Source organism: Callorhinchus milii, unplaced genomic scaffold (genome assembly GCF_018977255.1).
Source record: "Callorhinchus milii isolate IMCB2004 unplaced genomic scaffold, IMCB_Cmil_1.0 Scaffold19, whole genome shotgun sequence".
In the NCBI taxonomy this organism is placed as follows: domain Eukaryota; kingdom Metazoa; phylum Chordata; class Chondrichthyes; order Chimaeriformes; family Callorhinchidae; genus Callorhinchus; species Callorhinchus milii.
In genome coordinates, this window is record NW_024704760.1 from 12,530,400 (window position 1) to 12,554,733 (window position 24,334).

At 45.1% G+C, this 24,334-nt stretch overlaps 1 protein-coding gene across 2 annotated transcripts; it reads right to left on the reverse strand.

Annotated features, from left to right (window-relative positions):
* Positions 1-1,292: 1,292 nt before the first annotated feature.
* On the reverse strand, positions 1,293-24,156 carry LOC103190116 (DNA damage-regulated autophagy modulator protein 2). Of its 2 annotated transcripts, XM_007910770.2 has the most exons (8): positions 23,710-24,156; positions 17,387-17,579; positions 15,283-15,350; positions 9,200-9,339; positions 8,104-8,281; positions 5,872-5,954; positions 4,366-4,458; positions 1,293-2,757 (listed from the first exon to the last, which is right to left on the reverse strand). In XM_007910770.2, the coding sequence occupies exons 2-8, from the start codon at positions 17,515-17,517 to the stop codon at positions 2,647-2,649; spliced, it is 804 nt and encodes a 267-aa protein (XP_007908961.1). In that variant the 5' UTR covers positions 17,518-17,579; positions 23,710-24,156; the 3' UTR covers positions 1,293-2,646. The 2 variants fall into 2 exon arrangements, with proteins under 2 accessions (XP_007908961.1, XP_007908960.1); XM_007910769.2 differs by lacking the exon at positions 23,710-24,156 and having other exon boundaries at positions 17,387-17,641.
* Between the last annotated feature and the right edge of the window lie 178 nt (positions 24,157-24,334).

The window sequence follows — 24,334 nt, forward strand, 5'->3', positions numbered from 1 at the left end:
TTTCTTGGTTAAGATGTGATTACTGACCTCTGTACTCACAGCTCTCCTACTTGAGAGCAGTTTAACTCCTTACAGCATTGTTGTTCAATTTGGTACATCATACACTGTGGGAGCAAAAGCTAATTATCTACAAGTGGACTGGAATGAACCTCCTATCAATTAAATATGAATTAAAATCTGGTTCCTAACATCTGAGTAATTTGCAGCAAAAAATCAGAGCTCGAGGAAAGGCTAGAAACCAGCCAGAATGAGGAAGTGTGACAGCAAGACTGTGAGAGTCGTGAAAGCAGTTCCTAATTTTATATTTCCTTTGTGGCACATCTGTGCTGTTGCAATGACTCTAACAGCATTGTGTTCACCAGTACAGTACAATATTCACCCACCACTGTCTCAAACTACACCTCAGAGTAACCCCAACTGTACCATTAGATTTCCTATATGTAGCATTGTCTGCCCTTACATTTTTTTCTGCATTGCTGTTCAATTGGTAACTTACTCTGGAGTGAGGAGTGAGTGTTTGCTGTCAGTTCAATAGTTAGAGTTGGTAAAGTGCAATTTGGATTCAGGTTTGGGACTTGGAAGTTTACATGAGATGGACCAATACTCTACTCCTGTCTCGCAAACTAATTTGCCATTACAGAATTTCACACACTGAAGCTAAGCTCAAATTCAACCCAGATGCCAGAGAAAGAGCACAACTCCATCCCATTATAGCACTCACCTGTTGCTTAATCTACCAGTCATCAATTATCCTCTTACCATTAAATAGATCAACACACCACATTTGGGAATGGAGTCTTGTAGCTCAAGTGAGAGACCTGGGTTCAATTCCCAGCAGGGTGAAATGTTGGGCAAGTTTCCTCACTCCACATGCCTCTGTTTACCCAGCAGTAAGTAAGAACCCGGTTGTTAGCCGATTGGCAAATCACTTTTCTGGGGATAATAATCCCTCAAAAAGAGCAAATGAAAAAAACCTAATAATAATTTGGTCACTCAATCCACGACTGCTGTGCGCAATTGACTGCCACGATTCGCCCAACATATAAGTCAATTCACTTTACAGTATATTCTGTGAAGTTCTTTGAAAACTGCTATATCAAATGCAAGGATTATTATTATTATTACAGCAGGAGATGTGGGGTAAGGGAAGATGTCCTTTGTTTAGTTGGTGAGTTCTCATTCATATCAAAAGGGAATTGGTTAGGTACTTGAAAAGGCAAAATTTGTGGGCCTATGGGGTAAGAGAGGGGGAGTGGAACTAGTTGGTAGCTCTTTCAAAGAGCCAGCACAAGCACGATAGGCCGAATGGCCTCGTTGTTTGCTGTAATATTCTATGATTCAATCCAAGTAAGAAGTTACCACTGACGCAGGGCAACTCACACATTTAGCAACAAAAATATCCTCATGTTTACCTTCTTACCTACTGTTTTAAAAGGTAGTATCATGCAGAACGTCGGGGGGGGAAAAAATCTTAATTTTGAAGCCACTTTTCACAGTTCTTTGTATAATTACATTAATTAACACTGCATTTGAATATTTTTCAAAAGTTCTATATCATTTTAAATTTGAAGACGATGGTATTAAGGTTAAGATCATGAGATATTCGGGGCTTTGTGAGGAGGGAGAATTCTGGGTATTGGTAAATTTACAGATCTTGGTAATGTTGTAAATTTGTCAGAATGGTCAAAGGCAGAGGATAGTTTGTGTTTGTCACATCACCCTTCCTGAGCCTCTCCTGGCAAAGCAGATTGACCACTTCATGCTGAATTCAGACAGTTTTCTGCTGCGAGTCCCAATTCACTGTATTGAGATCACTCCAAACGTAATGCTGTCAACACTCACACACAGACTTCCATCTCGTCATGATGGACAGGATTCTAATTCAGTTCCAAAAGGTGAAACCTCAACATGGTCAGACAATCACTCAGCAATTTTCAACAGCACCAGAAAAAAACAAATGTAAGTTGGGTTATAACATACCAAGAGCTCATGGTATTCATCCTTAATGTGCATATTGCATGGGTTAAGTTTTGTCTGTAAGATCCTGGACGGTGTGAGCCACTGTGATGGCCTCCAAATCCAGCGTTGTGCAGAGACCTTGAAAGCCAATTGCTTTAACCATCCAAAAGACCAGCAGACATGTAATGTTCACAATGCTTCCACCAGCAGTTATTGCTTAATAATAATCCCCTTGAGAGATCAAGGCAACCTAACCTCAAATACAGGTCCTGATAATGGGTCAGATTAGTCTTCCAGCTCATTGCATGGTTCTATTGGCAGGTGTGATCTATAGTGCAACATGCTGCTGATGAGGGATCCTTGTCCTCTTGGATGCTTAAGGTACATAAGGCTAAGTGCTTTGTGAAGCCATCCCTCACCATGGCGCAGTGCCACTCAAAGAGTATTGCTGTTCCACAACTGACCTTGTTGATGGCTCTATTGATCGTCTACTGAGATGCAGCAGTCTCTTTATGGAAGCACTACTATTCTAAGATGAGAAGAGAGCATCCATTGGTTGAATTTGTAACAGACAGAAATACAGACAGACAGGAAAGGTTCACAGCACAGCTGTGCATTCTGGCTTCTGGATATCAGGAGGTTTAGTCCCGGAGATGCTGGTGGTCTTAATCACTTCAGTGCGTTGGGTCACAAGCTGCCTGCAAGCAGAGGGGTGCGCTCTCCATGGGGCATGTTCCACTGTGGTCCATCGTGCAGGGTCTCACTGTGTAGATCCACCTCAGCATGTAAAGTTATTTTCTGTGTGAAGGACAGAGGGAGTGTTAGGACAGGATTCTTAATATACACCAAACACAAAACTTTTGCAGTTTTTACTTCTACCCAACACCATTTCCATGTTTTCCCTTGAGTTGGGATTGGGAGGGAGAGAGGGGGAAGAACCAGGATAATGAGTTAATCCATCCATAACTTCTGCATATGCATGCTAGCTAGCACCAGCAAAGACATAATGGGGAACAAGCAGGGGATTGGGGTTAATGTAAAGCTCCATAGAGAAGCTATCAAAAGCACAAAGAAACCCCCAATGCATAACTACTCTTTTATTGAAAATATGAAAATAAAGCTGAGATTTAGAAAGGATCAATGGATAATAATAATAATCCTTATATTTGATACCAGCGCCTTATCACGCTTTCGAGACGTCTCAAAGTGCTTCATAGAATATACTGTAAAGTGAATTAACTGTATATTTCGTGGGTGAAACCCGGCAGCCAATTGCACACAGCAGTGTCCCACAAACAGTCGGGGATTGAGTGACCACATTTATTTTTAAGGAATTATTACCCCCAGAAAAGCGATCTGCCGATTGACTAACAACTTACTGCGAGGTAAACAGAGGTTTGTGGAGTAAGCCACGTTTTGCTCTGCCCGAGGATCAAACCCAGGTCTCTCACTTGCGAGTCAAGTGCTCAAACCCTTAGACTGCATTGCACAGAGGGGTAAGTGAGTGGGTTTGATCCCTGCTCTGTGATGAGCTTGTGATGTTAGCCAGGCTTACAGAAGAAGCTACAATTCGCCTCATTGCCTCTGAAAAGGAGACAGGGTTCTCCTTTTTCTATTTCACTTCTGGAAAGTGTGTGAGTGGACAGGATCAGTGTCTGCTATGATGTCGTAACGTCCCCAGCTATGATAAGGGCAGCTGCTCACACAACCCTTAGCAATTTCTAAAGCAAAAAGGAACTTTTTTTTTCTTTCACTCTCCTTTATATAAAAAAGTCTTTCACTCTCCCTTGGCAGTAAACTCCAACAGAAGCACAGAAGCACCAATTCATACACATAACTGGCACAGTGTAGGTGGCCTCCATATAATGACACCTGGATGCTGCACATTCTGCCCACTCAGTTTTCTCCTTTCAGACGGCTTTTTGCTGGTAATGAACAGTGGCCACGTGGCTGGGTACAGGGAGGTGCCAGGGCAACCCTCCCCTTAGGAGGGTTCAAAAGAAAGGATGAAAACATGAGGGAATTTTTAAAAAAACAATGCAGCCAAGGAATTGGATGTGGACTTTTCAGTGAGGGACAAAACCACATTCCCAGTGGGAATATGGGAAGCTCACAGAAACACGAGCAGACCATTCAGCCCCTTAAGTCGGCTCTGCCATTCTATAAGATCATGGCTGTTCTATATCTCAACTCCAATTTCCTTGCCTCCATATCCCTTGATATCCTGACCTCACAAATATCTATCCACTTCAGTCTTGACTGAGAGCAAAGAATTCAATGGAGAACTTTCCCAGATACTGTATAGAAAAGCATCTTAGAAGCTCTTTGCTCTCACACCTTGGTGAAATGCGACACATCAGCTGCAACACTTCAGTTTGTGCCTAAATTCACATCTCAACATCTCACCTGGAAATCCCGAATGTATGTAAGGAAGAAACTGAGGAAGGAGAAGGCAAGCGACCACTCAGAGATGGTGCTGACCAGATGAAGTGTGTAACCCTGTCAAATACAGATTAAGGTTAGGCCAGAAAAACATTAAACCCAATTCACACTCAAACCAACCTGAGTCCAGAATTATAGACACTGAATTAATAATGCATTAGTGACTACAGTGCACTTTTAACTTCTAGTTCTTCTACAATTAACATTTTCCGGTTCATAATAATAATCCTTGCATTTGATATAGAGTCTTATCATGTCATTGAGACGTCTCAAACCCCTTCACAGAATATATTGTAAGGTGAATTGACTGTATACTTTGTGGGCGAAACATGGTGTATACAGCATTGTCCCACAAACAGTTGTAGACTGAGTGACAACATTTTTTTGGGGGGGAGGAAGGATTAGTAACCTCTCCCACTCTTCCTCTATCCCTGTGCCTTTCGCCTTCCTTTCCCATTTTCATGTTTTGCCCTGAAGACCTTCCTATTTGACTGTGCCTACCGTCACCTTCCCCTCCCCCCAGCTCGGAGTCATGCTCCACCACTGTCAAGCGCTCTCGGATGCTACCCTGTGAGGGGCGCTACATAAATGCAAGTTGTTGTAGTTTAAATGCACAGATAACCTACAGCTAAATCTCCCCAGAGTGGGTCATCATCTTAGTGCTCAATACCTTTTGCATCACACAATGAAGTTCCTTTAATAGGATAGAATTCAGGTTCTCTGATACAATCTGAACATTGCTGCATTGCGTTCTAAATCATATAAACACTTCCATTTTCGGCAGTGAGTTGTTTCCTAAACTGCACGAAATGTAAATGTCACTCGTTCAGGTGATTAGCCATTTGCTGTCATTTTGCAGTGCAAGCTACAGCTGGAAATCCACGCCCTAGGATGAGTCACTGCTTTTAGAATTAACAAAATTGCAAAATGTAATGTGTTCACTACATTTTTAGCTCTCTGGCCATAGTCTATGTACATAGGCACAGGAGTAGGTCATTCAGCCCCTCGAGCCTCTTCCAATTCCTATTAAGATAGTGGCTGATCTGTACCTCAACTCCATTTACCTGCCTTTGCTCCATATCACTTGATCCCCTGACCTCTTGAAAATTTAAATGGATCCACAGCATTTTGGGGAGAGTTTCAGATTTCCACAAACTTTGGGTGAAAAGCTGTCTCCTGATTTCACTGTGAAATGGCTGAGCTCTAATTTTAAGATGATGCCCTCTTGTTCCAGAATTCCCCACCAGAGGAAGTTTCTCTGTAATTACTCTATTGAATCCCTTCATAATTTAAAACACCTCAATCAGATCATCCCTCGACTTTCTAAACTCGAGAGAATACAGACCAAGTTTATGCAACCTGTCCTCGTAATTTAACCCTTTAAGCTCTGGTATTATTCTGGTGAACCTGCGCTGCACCCCCTCCGTGGAAGTGAGGTTTGAGCTCTACTGTGGTTCAGTTGCAGCTTACCTTGTCTGTGGTGTCCCAGTGGAGCCTGGTTGCCATTTCTTTGGCAGATATCATTGAGTAGAGAGTCACAGAGGAAACAAACACTGAGAGCAAGCGTCATGGAAATATTTACAAAGTGGAGACTTCAAACTGCCTGGAGATAGAGCTGACTGACTGAATAACTTATTGATAAAACGAAAGTACTACACACGCTGGAAATCTGGTAGACGCACAGAAGTCGCTGGGAACACGTTGCAGATCAGGCAGCATCCAGGGAGAGAGGAAAATGAATTAGCATTTCAGGGTCTATGACCTTTCGTCAGAACTGGGGGATTTTGTTGATTATGACGACAAGCAGAGAAGAGGGTGGGGAAAGAAAAAGGAAATATTTTTAGATGGAGGACAGAAGATATGAGATTAGAGGTGTCAACTAACTCACTCACCACACACACACACACACAGCTCACCACACACACACACACACACACACAGCTCACCACACACACATACACACACACACAGCTCACCACACACACACACACACACACTCAGCTCACCACACACACACATACACACACACACAGCTCACCACACACACACACAGCTCACCACACACACACACACACAGCTCACCACACACACACATACACACACACACAGCTCACCACACACACACACTCAGCTCACCACACACACACACACAGCTCACCACACACACACACACACAGCTCACCACACACACATACACAGCTCACCACACACACATACACACACACACAGCTCACCACACACACACACACACACACTCAGCTCACCACACACACACATACACACACACACCTCACCACACACACATACATACACACAGCTCACCACACACACACATACACACACACACAGCTCACCACACACACACACACACTCAGCTCACCACACACACACACACACAGCTCACCACACACACACACAGCTCACCACACACACATACACACAGCTCACCACACACACACATACACACACACACAGCTCACCACACACACACATACACAGCTCACCACACACACACATACACACACACACAGCTCACCACACACACACACACAGCTCACCACACACACACACACACAGCTCACCACATCCACACACACACAGCTCACCACACACACACATACACACACACACAGCTCACCACACACACACATACACACACACACAGCTCACCACACACACACACACAGCTCACCACACACACACACACACACACACACAGCTCACCCACAGTGACTCATCACACACACACACACACACACACACAGCTCACCACACACACACACACAGCTCACCAACACACACACACACACACACACACAGCTCACCCCACACACACACACACACACACACAGCTCACCACACACACACACACAGCTCACCACACACACACATACACACACACACAGCTCACCCCACACACACACACACACAGCTCACCCCACACACACACACACACAGCTCACCACACACACACACCTCACCCCACACACACACACACACACACACACATACATACACACAAAGCTCAGCAAAATACACAAGGTTCACCACAAGAGAAATATCAGCTTTAACGGAATGATACTTTCAGGAATGGGCTGAATTTTGAAAGAGTCAAAATGAGATGATCAGAGGCACAGTGACAGGGGTACACAGGGGTACACAGAGAAAGAGAGAGACAAACATAGAGTGAAATAGAGATAATGACACATGTATATCTAGACAACCCCCTTCCACACTCAGTGAAATAGAAATAATAATAATAAAATTCTTGCATTTGATATAGTGCCTTATCACATCTTCTAGACGTCTCAAAGCGCTTCACAGAGATAGGTAGAATAAGACAGAGAGAGAGCAAGGCATCCACAGAGCAACCTAGACACAGACCAAGAAACACGCAGAATGAATTAAAAGATACAAAAAGAGAGACACATAATGTGTGAATTAAGAGGCACAGAGAGAAAGAAATAAGAAATAAAGCGAAACAAACCAACACAATAAAATGGTGGAAAAACATTCACACACAAACATACAGTAAAACAGTTACAAAGAAAGACTTTGATATATCAGGACATGATCAAACCCAAGTACGAGAATCAGGATGTTATGTTTGATCTCCCCATTTCCCACAATGTGAGAGAAGGAAATAAGATGCCTTCTCGATGGGACATCAGCCAAGACTATCTGCTCTTACTGGAAGGATACTACTGACAATGCTCGCTCCACACCAGATGAGGAGGGCACAGCGGATCCAGAAGATGGCGATCCCGTGGAGGTGCGGCTGCATGCGATGGGAGATGAACGTTTGCACCACAATGTAGATGAAGCCCATGCCGAAGGTCAGAATCGCTCCTAACACATGAGCGTGGATTATAGCAGTTTTCTAAATAGAATAGAGGACAGACAAGCTTCAATAAAGGTAAGGCAAGTGTCAGGAGCTATTTCTGTTGGGATTGCGAGGGGAAGGCAGGGGAAGGGGTGCCTCATTTCTGGGTCAGGGAAGTTGTGAATTCAAGCCTTCTGTGATTAAATTGCATCACCACACTGCTCATTGAATCTTCTTCTGAGGTTGGGGTGAGGCACATTGGAAGGGTGGTGTAGAGGAAGCATTTGTTTGCACTTAAACAAGGATCAAGACATCTGAGATATGAAGAGAGATAACAACAACTAGAACAAGATGTTCAGGGAGATTGCATTAAAGTTTAACTTTCTGAGAGGCATCAAAATAACTAAACATCAATCATTTTTGACACAACCACAGACTCCATTAAAAGGGGTCAAGGTTACATTTATCTGCTTTACACTAGAAGGCAATCAATTATAAAACGCACTGCTCAGGGAGTCTATGTTAGATTTTATCACCCTGATTGTCATTTCCCCTCCTCTTTTACTTAGCATTGAACCCTACCACGTTCAGGACTCCAAGATGCTATCCGTGGTGAAGTAGTTGTAGATTGAAGGGGGAACCATAACAGATATTTGGTGAAAGTACCATAAGAGCTAATGTGCTATGTGTTATAAGTCAACCTCTGTGACCAGCCAGGTGAAGAAAAACTCACCTGAATCCCAAATCCATGCCCTTGTGCCTGGGCACATCTGGTCTGGATTTACCTGTTCAACCCAGGATATCATGCTCTCTCTCTCCTTATGCCTGCTGTACATGCGAAGAACTGCTCATAAAAGAGCCAGCAGAGGCACGACTGGCGAATGGCCTTCTTCTGCCCTGTAAACTTTTGCGTTTCTATGTTTCTATGACGCATAACTTGCACTCAAGAGCATTGGGAAACAGTGAGGGAATTACCTGGAAGTTTGCCACAATACAGATCCCAAGGCAGCTAAGCAAGCCCAGGACCAGCCCCAACCTGTTACATCTGGTGATACAGATGTTCTCAGGGATCAGTGCTTCAACTTGCTTGTACCGTACATACATTGTGCAGACACCTGTACAGGGAGGGAACACAAGACAACAACAATAATAACAACAAATTACATGTGTACAGGGCCTTTCACGTCAGGAGGATGCCGTAAAGGATGCAAGGGAGGGAGCAAGGGACCAAATATCTTCAAAGGGACTGTGGGATGGAGTTTCAAAAACAAGATTGAAGGAGGTGGGAACTACAAGCAAAGGTGAGCCCCTAACAAGGGCCAGGCTGTAAGCAATGTAAATGCAGGCGGGGTTCAGTGTGCTGTTGGCAAGAGATGTCTGTCTCTGCAATTACTGGCAACTTCTTTATTAATGCTGAAGCTCTCAAAAGAAGTGGGCACTTGGAACCCAGAGAGATATCACACTTGCTCCAAAGCCTAAGCCTTTCTCAAACCCCAACTCATCCCCACAATTATAATATTAAGCTTTGTATTTGATAGAGCGCCTTATCACATCTTCAAGACGTCTCAAAGAGCTTCACAGAATATACTGTAAAGTGAATTGACTGTATATTTTGTGGGTGAAACGTGGCAGCCAATTGCGCACAGCAGCGTCCCACAAACAGTCGTGGATTGAGTGACCAAATCTTTATTTATCTATTTTGAAGGTATTACGCCTGGAAAAGTGATCCGCCAATCGACTAACAACTGGGTTCCTACTTACTGCTAGGTGAACAAAGGCCAGAAAACAAACAGGTACTAAGCCACAGGACCCCATTCCCTCTACTCACTCTATTCTTTCCTCTGCTCACCACCACTCACCCTATGCACTCCTCCCCACACCCCCATTCTCCAAGCATGTCAATATTATAATAATATTTACAGGTTTGACAGTTAAGTGGTTATTGAATGTGGAAATATAGAGATGGACCGCAACAGTCAGGCACTGAGATGACAATTACTGCTGTATAGGCAGGAACGGGTGGGTACAGTCTATGCTGAGAGATCCCCGGAGCATCGATGCAACATCCCACATTAAATGTAAAGCAAAATACTGCAGATGCTGGAAATCTGAAAATAAACACAGACGTCTCTGGGAAGTGTTACCAGCAACCTCTGTTTTTGTTTCCACATTAAATATATTCACTCAGTTATGGTGACCTTAGATTGTTGGCCAGGACAAAAGGAGAAACTCCCTTCTCTTTTCGATTGGTGATATGAGATCTTTTAAGATCTTGTGTTATGCACGTGCCCACCAGAGGGAGTTCTCCCTCTGAGTTTGGATGGCTTGACCTTTGAACAGATGTACACAAGCAGAGAATTAGATGAGGCTTCTGAAGCTGAGCAGAAATGATGCACATCAAAGAAAGCTGAGGACAATTGTTTGGGGAGCTACATTGGCTTGAAAAGAGGGCAGAGTCAGCTTGGCTCAGTTGGTAGCACTCTCGTCTTTCACCCTGAAGGTTATGGTTTCAAGCCCTGCGCCAGGTTTGTAAACCCAAAGCCTCGGCTGACATCCAGTGTGGGCTGGGGAAGTGCTCCTGTGTTGAGGAGCCACCTATTGGATGAGATATTAAAGACAGATCCCGTTTGCCTGTCCGGGTGGGCATTGAAAGATCTCATGTTACTATCCGAAAAAAAGAAGAGAGTTTCTCCCAGTGTCCTGGCCAACAATCTGCAGATAGAATTGATCATTCACTTCATGGCTGTTTGCGGGATATTGCTGTGCACAAATTGGCTGCTGTCTTCGCCTATAAATACATATTCATTGAATTTTACAGTAAATGCTGTGAAAGACTTTGAGATGTTGAAACAACGTGATAAATTGCAATTGCTATATTATATCCAAGAATTAGTACCTCAGGGATCAGTGCTGGGGCTCATGCTATTTATATTGGGCAGAAATGATTTGGAAACTACTCTATCTAGATCAAACTGGGAGAAGTTCAAATACAGAGGGATCTAGATAGATCAGGGATCTGGGTTGACTCGTGGTAAATAATTAATAATTAATGTCAATTAATGTGGAGAAATTAGATTAGGGAGTGAGAAGAACAACAAATTAAATTTGTATAGCGCCTTTCAACAACAACAACTTGCATTATTGCAACTATAGCGAGACACCTGTGTTCAATTCCAGGCAGAGGGCGAAACCTTAGGCAAGTTTCCTTACTCCACACAGAGCCTAATAATAATCCCTCCAAAACCGAAAACAATAATAAATTGGTCATTTTCAATCTACGACTGTTTGTGGGACATTGCTGTGCGCAATTGGCTGCCGCGTTCGCCCACAAATATACAGTCAATTCACTTTGCAATATATTTAGTGAAGCGCTTTGAGAGGTCGAGAAGACATGAAAAGCGCTATATCAAATGCAAGGATTATTATTATTAATATAATACAGTATCCCTCATGCTAGCTTCGCAGAGCACTCGATAGTGGCAGAGCTTGACACCGATCCAGGGGGAGAGGGAGGTGACCTTAGGCATGGTTGAAAAGGAAGCTCTTCAGGTGCGAACTGAAAATGGGGAAGGAAGGGGCAAGGCGGAGGTATAGAGGAAGTGTATTCCAGAGTTTTGGGGTGTAGTGGCTGAAAGTGGGGCCACTGATGGTGGACCAGCAGGCAGAAGGGACAAGCAGAAGGCCGGAGACAGTTGAGAGGAGGCAGCGGTTTGGGGGTTGGGTGTAAGCAGGTCCCTACGTGCCAGAACATGAAGGGATTTGAAAACAAGTGAGGATCTTGAAATCGATCCATTTGGCAATAGGGAGCGAGCGGAGCCTGGCTAGAACTTGCGTGATGGGAGTTTATGCAGGCGGTGGAGTTTGGGATCAGTTGAATCCTGTGCATGGTCTGGAGACCGGCAAAGAGAGCATTTGAAAAGTAAAGTGGGGAGGTGACGAACGCATGGATGAGTGTTTCCGCTGTTCTGGTGTAATATACGATTGGAGGCAGGTAATATGGCGGAGGTGGTGGAAAGTGGTCCTGAGACCGGATGTGGGGAACGAAGGACAGCTGTGGGTCACACCTGATGTCTAGGTTGCGCATTGGTTCAGTGAGGCTGAGGGATAAGCTGGGGAGGTTGAGAAGGTCAGAGCTGCAGGATAGAAGACGTTGATGGAAGCCAATGAGCACGGTTTCTTTCTTGTCAACATTCAGTTATAGGTAGGTTTCATAAGTTTTCGCTCATCCAGGCCCTGATGTCTACCAGACAAGCAGAGAGAACGTCGGCAGACCTGGAGTTGCAGCTGGAGGAGAAGTAGATTTGTGTGTCATCTACATACATGTGGAAGTTACCCCATGTCTGTGGATGACATCACCAAGAGGGAACATATAGATGAGGAAGAGAAGGGGGCCAAGGATGGAGCCCTGGGGTACATCACAGGTGACCGGGCGGGGAGGGAAGAGAAGCCATTTGAGGAGATAAAGTGAATGCAGTTTGTTAGGTCAGACTCTAATCGGATAGCGCGGTCCCACTGAGGCGGATAAGGGAGGAGAGATGGTGGAGGAGGATGTGGTCGACTGTGGTGTAGAGGTCCGGAAGTCGAGGAGGCACAGGGATCCCTGGTCACAGAGAGAGAGGACGTTGTTTTTGACCTTGACAAGCGCTGCTCTGTGCTATGGGCAGTGTGGAAGCCAGACTGGAGGGGCTCAAGTAGGGAGTGGAGGGAGAGGTGAGAGCAAAGCTGGTTAGCGACAACACGTTCCAGAGCTTTGGCAAGGAAGGGCAGGTTGAAAATGGGTTGGTAATTTATGAGGTTGGAGGGGTTAAGGGTGGGTTTTTTGAGGCGAAGAGTGATGGCAGTGATTTTAAGGGGGAGAGGAACAGAAACTGAGGAGAGCGACTGGTTGACCGTGTCAGCCAGCAGCAGGGAGACAAGGGGGATTTGGATGGAGAGGGCATCGAGGCTGCAGGTGGTGGTTTTCATCTGGGAAATGGTGGTTGAGAGGGACTTGGGAGTAATCGGGGCAAAGGAGCGTATGGAGGGAGGAGTGATAGGTGCCATGGTAGAAGGAGGGGGTGATGTAGATAGTCTTGGGGGTGTGGGAGGTGACATAGGACATAGGTAACATACAGGTGGAGTCCTGTAGCTCAGTGGTTAGAGCACTCGCTTTGCAAGTGAGAGACCTGAGTTCAATTCCAGGCAGAGGGCGAAACCTTGGGCAAGTTTCCTTACTCCACACAGAGCCTAATAATAATCCCTCCAAAACCAAAAACAATAATAAATTGGTCATTTTCAATCTACGACTGTTTGTGGGACATTGCTGTGCGCAATTGGCTGCCGCGTTCGCTCACAAATATACAGTCAATTCATTTTACAGTGTGTTCTGTGAAGCGCTTTGGGACGTCCTCCCGACGTGAAAAGCGCTATATCAAATGCAAGGATTATTATTATTATTATAGGGGAGGAGGATGCAGCCATGCGGATATTTTCAATCTCTGACATGAAAAAGTATAGAACCTCTTCACACTTGCGGTTAGAAGTGAGGATGCAGGCAGCTTGGGGGGGTGCACAGAGGGCTTGGAAGAGGGGAGGGGGATGCGGGAGGAGAGGGAGATGAGGGAATAATCTGAAATGGCCTCGTCTGTGATGGACATGTCGGAGATGTCAAGGCCGTGAGTGATAACGAGGTTGAGGGCGGTGTCCACGGTTGTTGGTTTATGTGAGGGTGAGGTTTAGTGTGGAGCGGAAGGCAGTGAAGTCAGAGGAGATGGGACAAGGGCAGTTTAGGTGCAGGATGAAATCACCCATTATGATCAGGTGTTCAGTGCAGGGCAGAGGGATGAGAAGAGGGAGGAGATGTCAGGGATGAAGGAGCCAGGCAGTTTGAGAGGATGGTAAATGAGTAGGATTTTGAAGGAGATGGAGGGATGGTACATGGTTAAGTATTCAAAAGAGAGGAAGGAGCCGGAGGAATAGGGGGATAGAGCAAGGGCAGTTTGGGAGATGAGGGCCACCCTGCCGCCACATCGGTTTGGGCCGGGGTGGTGGTGAAAGGTGTAGCTGGGGGGGTTGTGGGTGGAGGCTTCGATCAGTGGGACAGCCAGGTTTTAGTGAGCCAAAGTTTCATGTCGGGAGGACGTCCCAAGGCACTGAACAGTCAGCATTTGGGATCAGGAGGAGTGGAGGGCAGGGAGAGGAGTGATAGGAGGTCATCGAAGGCACAGTCGAAGAGAAGAGTATTGAGATGTGCGTTGAAGGAAGCAAGGGAGGGAGCGAGGCAAATGGACTGTAGAAGGGAAGGGAGTAAACGGCAGGAATAGACACCAAATTGTATTAGTCTGCAGGACCCAACATACAGAAGGGGTTTGGATGTCCTGGTGGACAGACCACAGAAACTAGCAGCAGTGATGCAGCAGCAGTGAAGGAAGTGAATAGGATCTTGGGGGATGTAGCTAAAGAGATGGAGCATACGGAAACAAGAGAGAACTTGTACAGGGTATTGACCCTAACTGCAGTGTTGTGTGTCACGGTAATAATAGACATCACAGCATTGGTCAGGGACGCAAACATGGTCAATAAATCTATAACAAGGAGACAGAAGTTGACAGTTCAGATCAAATGACTTTATACAGAGAATGGTGAATATATGGAATGCATTAGGGAGGTGGTAGAGACAAATTAAATTGGCAAATTCAGAAAGGTTAGCTATTTGGTGAATAAAATCAACTGAAGAATAGGAGAGAGGAATGCAGGACTCACTTTACTTTTGCTCATAAAATACACAGTTGCTATACTTTAGTGTATTCTGTGAAGTGTTTTGAGACATCTCAATTACTATATCAACTGCAAGGATTATTATTATTATTTCTTTTGGACCATTTGGGCATTGACCCTAATTACAATGCTGTGTGCAATTCTCGTCACGGTAATAATAAGGACATTATGGCATTGATCATGGGATGGCAAACGTGATCAACAAAACGGTTTTTGACTGTTTGGACTGTGTTTAGTGCTTTGATGGACCTCTTTTCTCTTGGACACTGAGAACTACAACAGGAAACTTAACTGGGTCTTACCTAGGAAAGCTGAGATGGTCAGCATAATCCCAAACAAGCAACGCTCTGGCGCCATCGTTCCTGTGTCACTGTCAGGGATAAACACATAGCATAACATAACATGTAGGAGCAGGAGTAGGCCATTCGGCCCTTCAAGTCTGCCCCGCCATTCAATCATGGCTGATCTTCTAATCTACCTCCAGCTAATAATCTAACCCTGCCTTATCCCCATATCCCTAAATCCCTTTTGCAATAAGAAATCTATCTATCTCAGTCTTGAACACATCACAATCACAGCTGGAACCATTACTTATTCTCCATCTCGGTCTCAGGTCTCACCACCGTCTCGGTCCCAGGCCTCAACCAGTCACTGGGGATAGGGAGTCATACTGCTCAGCTCCTGTTAACTCTGCAAGCCATGCCCTAACGGATAGAGTGGTCCTAGCTGCACAAGAAGTGGGACAGCTGGCCAGACAGCGATACTAATGGCAAGCTATGAGGTTTTAGCTGGTTGGACTCTAGCAGTTACCCCAATGCACACTCTGGGGTCCCCAAACCTTGACTTTTGACAACCTGCCCCGAATACTTTCTGTAATTAGCTAAGCAGGAGGCGTCCCTCCAAGGAGAAAGTGCACATTCCATTCCAACAATCTATCTCTGGAATTTCCATGTCTAGGTGGGAATTATGCCTACAATTCTAAGCTGGACTTGGATACTCTTAAGCATGATGATGGTTTTCCGAATGTGTTCAACACTTGATTAGCCAGAAAATCTCAATCTAAGGCTTCACCTCAACCTCCCCGTACTGAGATAATTCTTGTAAATCATGTAAACCCTAATCTAGAGGACGGAATTTTACTTTGTAAAATTAGAAAAAAAAATTGGTTTCATGTGAATATCAGATGACAGGGAAATTCCGGAATTGCGCAATAATACATTGCCAAAAACATACGCAAATCTTCAACGAGAATGAAAATAAACTGGAAGAAGTATTTTTCAAATTCTCTCTCCTTTTCTTCTAGTGTAAGTATTGTGCTGAGATACGCAGGGGGCTTTCAGTACTTTCCCCAGTGAGCATGGGGTTGAAAACATGGGTTGAAAGTGCATTGCTCGTGGTTACTGGGGAAGGGGCGAGTTGGCCTCAAGTTCTGATGTGGAGCTTGAACTCAGGGATTTTTCCCACTCAGCTCCTGTCAACTCTCAAAACGAACAGTGTAATGCATAGGGTAGTCCTTATGGCACAAACAGTGGGAAGCTTGCCAGGCAATGCTTGTACGACAAGCTCTGGAATTTTAGCTGGTTAAATTCCAGCAGTATCCACACATACTCTGAGATCCACAAACCATACTTCTTGCAAGCCTGCATCTAATACTCTCTGGAATTAAGTAAGTAGGGCACTATGCTCTAGGGAGAGTGTGCATTCCATCCCAGACAAAGGGAAATTTCCATGCTATGGGCTATGCGTATCTTTTCCTTTCAAATGTGGGGGCTTAAATCCACCACCTTGTGACCCAACAACAACATTAAAATTACATTTATATAGTGCCTTTCATGTCGGGAGGATGTCCCAAGGTGCTGACCCAGATGTTAGAATACGATCAACCCTACCAAGCTGAAAAGGAAAACTTATCAAAGCGTTTCATAGGCCAAAATATAATAGCAACTCTGTCTGTGGCTAAGGTTTGAGCTGTGGAATCAAGGAAGTATAGAAAGTTGGAACACCCACAGGTAGCAGGGCCTGGATTCCAATTATCATTGTTCCAGAATATAAGAAAAGCTTATACAGGTATTTCACATGGAAATGTTTTAAAGTGCTTCCCAAGTAATTATTTTCAATTGTAGTGACTTTCAATAGCCAAATGCAGCAGCCAATTGCAACACAAATTGATTCGGAAGATTGTTGACCAGGACATTAGGAGAAACTGTTCTCTTTTCCAACATTGTCATGAGATCTTTAACGTCCACCTGATGAAAAGGCAGGAGGAAGTGTGGAATCATGTCTCTCCTGAATTATGGCACTCATGACAATGCAAGGTTCCTCTGTATTGGAATGTCAGCCTAGACTCTGAGCTGAACTGTACCCCCTCCCCCACCCCGGGTTCAGTCAGATTGTATTTCTACTCACCTGATGTAAGGTACCAGAGGGTCAACATGGCGAAGAAGTACAGCTATGATGAAGGAGAAGATGAATGCGGCTGAGGACCAGACCACTAAGGCAGCCGGCAGCAAACACAACCCCTGCTGGAACCACCACATCCCGAGTTGTTATGAAGCCGTGCTGGACACAGTTTGTCACCTCTGAACACCCAAGCACTTATCTATTCAAAAAAACAAAAGGCCAGGCTTAAAACACAATCACGCCAACCCAGGAAAGGACACCACTGTCTGAACGTTGCTATTCTTGCTGAACTTTATTAATGTACAGTTACAAATCAGTTTCACTTCCTTTCTTCCCTCCCACATATTTAACCTCTTGTTTGCCTGTTCCCTGTGCACAGTACTTCAGCAGTTGTACAGCTCAAACTTGGTTATACTGGATACAACCCTAACATCCGACTATGATCTAACAGCCAAGATCAGGGTTCGGATTAGCCTCTGGCTTGCCTCAGATAGTAAGAGAAGTAGTTGCACCAAGGCGATTGTGAGAGCGGTCAGCAGCCATTTGTCGCTTTTGACAGATGGACAGCTAGCATAAAGACCTTAGTGTCTGTGTTGAGCCCCCTCCCTTCCCCTCAGAGAACTGCCAAACCCAGCATCAAAACATCTCACTGAGCATGTGACAGAACAGTTTCCTCCAACCCCAATCTAATCATCACTGAGACTCTGCAAATTGGATTACACACACTAGATGTTTGGGCAGTTCCCATTGAACCAGGGCAAACAACACAGAACTGTCTCAATCATTGGATAGGTTTCATTAGAAAGTGCCGGAGCTCCTGGACCTGCAAAGCATAATGGATTAGACTGCTTTCCCGCTTGAGAATGAGGCCCTGCTGATGATCTGAATGTCATCTCTGTCAAGTAGGTGTAGGGGTAGGTCCAGTGGCATGAGTTTGGACTAGACTTAGACCTATTGGAGTAGGTTCAATGCTTAAAATTGCTCTTAAATTGGCATCAAAGTAGTCATTTCAATCAAAGAAATGACAGAATAGCTGGTGTGAAATCAAAATGTCACACTGGGACAGTAGACGGTATTAGTTTGAGGTTGGGGCTGAGGCACATAATAATAATAATAATAAGCTTTTCACATCTTCTAGACGTCTCAAAGCGCTTCACAGAATATGCTGTAGAGTGAATTGACTGTATATTTGTGGGCGAACGCGGCAGCCAATTCCGCACAGCAATGTCCCACAAACAGTCGTAGATTGAAAATGACTAATTTATTATTGTTTTGTTTTGGAGGAATTATTATTAGGCTCTGTGTGGAGTAAGGAAACTTGCCCAAGGTTTCACCCTCTGCCTGGAATTGAACTCAGGTCTCTCACTTGCAAAGCGAATGCTCTAACCACTAAGCTACAGGGCTCATGCCTGACATGAAAGTGCTGGACAATCAAGACGGAGCTTGTATATCTGATGTTTTTGACCTGGCATTGCTAGACATAGAGGGAGTGTTACTGGGTACCTAACCCAAGCCATATCTAGCCTGGGTTACTTGGTACCGAAAAGGTGAAGATGTTATGTGTCTTCCTGACTATGAGGAGACTATTTGACCTATTACGCTGAAGCTGATTTTTGTTTTACAACATTCCCAGAAATATATTTCACTAGAATCCTGTGCGCTATAAGATGTTCAAAGACATGATAAGAGCATTATTTACTCATGGAAGCTTTAACGTTTACCTGTTTAATGTCTCACCTGAAAAATGGCACCTCCCACACTGCCCCGAAATCAGACTATGAGCTTGAACCAATAAAACACAATCATTACTTTGAGACAGTTTGATGTCAAAAGCTGCTATGATTTCTTCTCTGAAATCTTTGTAATTCAATATTTACTTCATTCTTATTTATAGCATCAGTAGCTCGACAGTACTCTGGCCCAGTGACCATTTGTGGCTGTCCTTGTGTACTTCACCCACAGCATAGCGTGCTCTGGTTCTCCTCTGTGGCTGCAGACTGGTAGCTGAGCTAAAATTCAGTTATTTTCCCTCTCCTTAAACAAAGCAATCGGTTGCCAGATTAATTCAATAAAGTTTGATCTGGGGCAGATTGTGTAGCCTAATTCTAGTACAATGATGACATTCATTCATTTTGTGCCAATTCATCTCGGGTTTCACGGAGAGTCCTACCTGAGGTGAAGCTGTGTTTTTTCTGACTGAGCAATGAATACAAGTTAGAAACACCCATTATGAGAATTTACTGTCTTGGCTGGTACTTCAGAGAGGCAAGAGATTAGCAAGCGGGGTCATCAAAACAGAAGTATTACCTCATACACCGAGAATGTAAAAATATGGATTGAAGAATGTGTTAACACATCATGCACAGGTTCTTTCATATCCTCTAAACAGCTTTATTCTTTTAAGCAAAAGTTGGCCAATGCTTTTCTCATCAGAGTTAATCTAGCAGACTCAATAAATATTTGTTTAAACATGCAACATACAAGTTTCATTCTGACCAATCGCTTTCCATCACGTGACATGACCACATACCCAACTCGATCAGCTTCCGTCACAAGTTTTGAATTATGATCCTACAGCGTATTTGAACTTATTCTTCCAGAATACCAACTTTTACGCCTTCCCGTTACAGTATACACTGTGAAGCGCTTTGAGAGATGTCTCAAAGACGTGATAAGGCGCTATATCAAATGGAAGGATTATTATTATTACAGCACAAAGCTTTGTCCACGGTTCCTGATAACCAATTCCAGGTGTTGATTACCCTCTGTATAAAGAAATATTTTCTAGTACCTATCCTAAAACTGTTATTTACAAACCTGATTTGTGTCAGATCTGCTTTGACACATCTGAAAAGATTGTTTAATGTTTTCTTTCTTTATCTATTTAGCGCCATATACAACTCAAAAAGGCTCCCTTTGAGACATCTCATTTCAAGAGTGAAGAGCCCTCGCTTATCTAGTTTCTCATAGCTCATTCCTCAAATACTGAGGTTCAGCTTTGTCTCATTTAACCTCTATTGTCAGTCTTTATGTTTTACGTACAAATAAGATAATCTCCTTGTTAAACTTTTAACCGTTTGCATCCTGTATCATTTGCTGCAGTGAGGAACAGTAAACTCCAGATATTTCCAATCACGTATTTTGAAAAGGATGAAATTAAAAGGCCACACATTTACAACTCTGATGGAAGATACTGAATAAAACTCTGCCACACATTCCCATCACATTCCAAGATCATCAGGTACATTCAAAGAAAAATCTGTTTGTCTGTAGCTCTCAGGAGAGTTCAAAATACTTTTAGGAGGATTTCAGGAGAGTGCCAGTGGATAATCTTTAGATCCAAGATTCCCATTCAATACTGTATCTTGACCCATTTTGACCCAACTCCTCTAATAATTACCCTGTACTTCAAGAAGATAGGGTTCAGCATTTATAGCCGAAATTGATCAAAGGCTGAACCTTAGATACAGATGCAAGATGAAAGATCAATATTATTCCTTACTGTACCACCCAGTCTTCCTCTGGAGCAGGGTGACTTGTCCCATGTCTGCGCTGCATAAATCCCAGATCCGAGTGGTAGAAAGTCAGCATTTTATCTCTTACCAACCAGCAATTTAAACAACAAACCATTCACTTTGAGTATTGCCAAATACTGTATTTTGTTTAGCACTATACCTGCAATTACTATCTTGCCCATAATGTAAATGTTCTAAACCTCTTAGTTTCTCAAGAATACACCCTCAAAATACAGGCCATTAACTTAATATTAAGCCATTAACTTATTAATGAGACAAAGCGATCTCGGATCATCACTTCATCTCCCTTAACTCCTAAATGCCTTTACCAACCTCCACCCAACACACCTCGATTTCCTACCGCCCCTGGAGAAAAATCTCTCCCCCACTCCCTCTCGGCTGCTTTGTTCAGTCATCTGAACTCCTCACCCTCTGGGCTTCCTCCCGCAATGACCTAACCTCCTCAGTCACTCTTCTCTACAGCTCCCTCTCCTCCACTCTCAATTCACTTGCTCCCCTCTCTTCCCAACCATCTCCTATTCACGTAAGTCACCATGGCACACCAGCCACTGAACGCACCTGGCTTAAATTGAACTTAATGGTCCATCAGCAGATCTGGCTGGACCTCATCAAATCATAGAATCATAGAATCGTATAGCACAAAAAAGAGGCCATTCGGCCCATCAAGTCTATGCCAGCTCTTTAGCCTCCACTAAATCATCGTTCTACTCCAAGACAATCTTGGTGGCCAAGGACAACCCCAGGCTGCTCTTCTCCATCACCAACCAACTCCTCCGCCACCCTCTCATGCCTCCTCCATCCTCACCTCAAATGCCAACTGTGAGGCGATGCTGGACTTCCTCAAATTCAAAGTCAAGGGGATCCGCTCAGCTGCCCTGCCATTCTGAATACCAGCCCTTCCCCAATTCCCCCTCTCACCCCGGCCCCTACCCATCCTTCCCTCCACACTTTCAAACCTGACTCCCACTCCTCTCTCACCACCACTATAACCGGTATGATACCGACCACCTGTTCCCTCAACCCCATCCCTACCCCTCTCCTTACCTCCCAGCTCCATCTCCTTGCCCCTCTACTCACAGACATCATAAACCTCTCCCTGTGCTCTGGTACTGTTCCCACCCCTTTAAAAACCGCTGTCATCACCTATCCTTATAAAACTCTCCCTGGACCCATCTCTACTCTCAAACTACCGCACCATCTCCAACCTCCCTTTCCTCTCCAAGGTCCTGGAACAAGTTGTTGTTCCCAGCTTCGCTTCTTCCTCTCTCGCCACTCCCTTCATGAACCCCTCCAGTCGGGTTTCCATGCCGCCCACAGCACAGAAACAGCTCTGGTCAAAGTGACAAATGACATTCTGTCCATCTGTGACCAGGGCCCCCTCTGCCTCCTCATCCTCCTTGACCTCTCTGCTGCCTTTGAACCGTTGACCACCTCTATCCTCATCCTCTGCCTCTCCTCTCACCTCAACCTTCACGGCGGTGTCTCACACCGCCTGCACTTCATCTCCACAAATGGTTTCTCCTCCAGCCCCCGCACCTGATTGGTTCCTATCAGCACCTCCTCACCTCAGACGCTGACAGCATCACCATCCATGGTTGCACACTCCACCAACTGAGCCAGTCCGGAACCTCGGGGTCTTGTTTGACCCTTAACTATCCTTTCTACCCCACATCTGTGTCATGACCCGCTCTGCCTTCCCCATCTCTGAAACGTTGCCCGGCTCCACCACTGTCTCACACCACAGGCCACCAAAACCCTCATAATAATAATAATAATCCTTGCATTTTGATATAGCGCTTTTCAGGTCGGGAGGACGTCCCAAAGCGCTTCACAGAACACACTGTAAAATGAATTGACTGTATATTTGTGAGCGAACGCGGCAGCCAATTGCGCACAGCAATGTCCCACAAACAGTCGTAGATTGAAAATGACCAATTTATTATTGCTTTTGGTTTTTTGAAGGGATTATTATTAGGCTCTGTGTGGAGTAAGGAAACTTGCCCGAGGTTTCGCCCTCTGCCTGGAATTGAACTCGGGTCTCTCACTTGCAAAGCGAGTGCTCTAACCACTGGGCTACAGGACTTACACACCTTCATTACATCGAGGCTCGACTAAGCAAACTCACTGCTTGTCGGCCTCCCCAACTCCTCGCTCCACAGGCTGCAGATCATACGGAACTCTGCAGCTCGTGTCCTCTCCCGCACCAGGCTCCGTGACCCTATCACCCCCATCGTCGCCCGACTCCACTGGCTTCCCATCACACAGGGGATACAGTTCAAGATCCCGGTCCTCACCTTCAAAGCCCTCCATGGTCTTGCTCCTCCCTACTTCTGCCACTTCCTAACCCGCTACCATCCTGCTTGCTCCCTCCACTCAGTGGGGTCCAGCCTGCTTCACGTCACCTGCCTCGCTCGCCCCAATATTGGAGGCCGGGCCTTCTGCCCCCACCCTCTGGAACTCCATCCCGCAGTCACTCTGCCTCACCCCCCCTCCTTGCCCCCTCCCTCACCCCCTCCCTCGCCACCTTCAAGACCCATCTCAAGACTCTCTTCTTCAACCATGCTTCTGATTTCCCTGCTTCCCCTCCCTCCCCTCCATTCTTCCCGATCTTGATCCCAACCCCCAGCTCGGGTCCAAAACTCTGTCTGTCCAGCGCCTTGGGACGTCCTCCCGACGTGAAAGGTGCTTTACACATGTAATTTTGTTGTTGTTGTTAATATGCCACTATAAAATGAAAACAGTGTTACAAACTAAAATATGTTAATTGACATCCCTGACTGATGACTAACTTACTGTTTAATGAATGGTGTGATGTTCGGGGTTAATCCCCAGCAGCAGCAGGACAGGGTCTGCTCCTCACAAGCAGTTGTAGAGAAGCGAGGTCAAGTATTGTTACTCAGGTTCTGCTGCCTCAGGATGTGGCTTTGTTCTCTGTCCCTGCGATCTCACGGTTGATCCTTTGACAAACTAACTCGTGCCCAGTGTTGGGATGGTCTGGTGCCTCACAGCGCAGGCTCCCACTGCCTGTCTGCACACACTCCTCCGCACATGTCTGTGAAGCTGCTGCTAACCCAGCACTTGTGGTGTGTGGTCCTGCACAGCTGACCCCTGGCCTGGCCCGGCCCGGCCCGGCCCAGCCTGGCCCCTGTCCGTGTCAGTCAGGGCTGCTGGTAAACAGCTGGTACAGCCTTGCCCCACCCAACACTCAGCACTTCCTCGGTTTCCGTGGCCATCAGACAGCTTTGGGGATTCACTCTGTGGCACCAAGGAAATAACTTAGGCAACAGGAAAGGCAGCGATGTGACCAACCACCATTTCTATCCACAGCTCCATCTGTAGGAACCGGAGGCCATATATCGCTGAATTGCTGCACAGTCACAATAAATAACACAATACAATACAAAATGATTCATATACA

Bases quoted from the DNA above. Each gene is read 5' to 3' on its own strand.
- LOC103190116 (XM_007910770.2), bottom strand. From the start codon at position 17,517: ATGTGGTGGTTCCAGCAGGGGTTGTGTTTGCTGCCGGCTGCCTTAGTG. The intron at 5,955-8,103 runs GTATCCTTCCAG...GCTTGCTCTCAG, and splicing joins TGGAGCGAGCATTGTCAGTA to TGTTTGTTTCCTCTGTGACT. The intron at 4,459-5,871 runs GTAAGCTGCAAC...TGTATTTGACAG, and splicing joins ACTGGGACACCACAGACAAG to GGTTACACACTTCATCTGGT.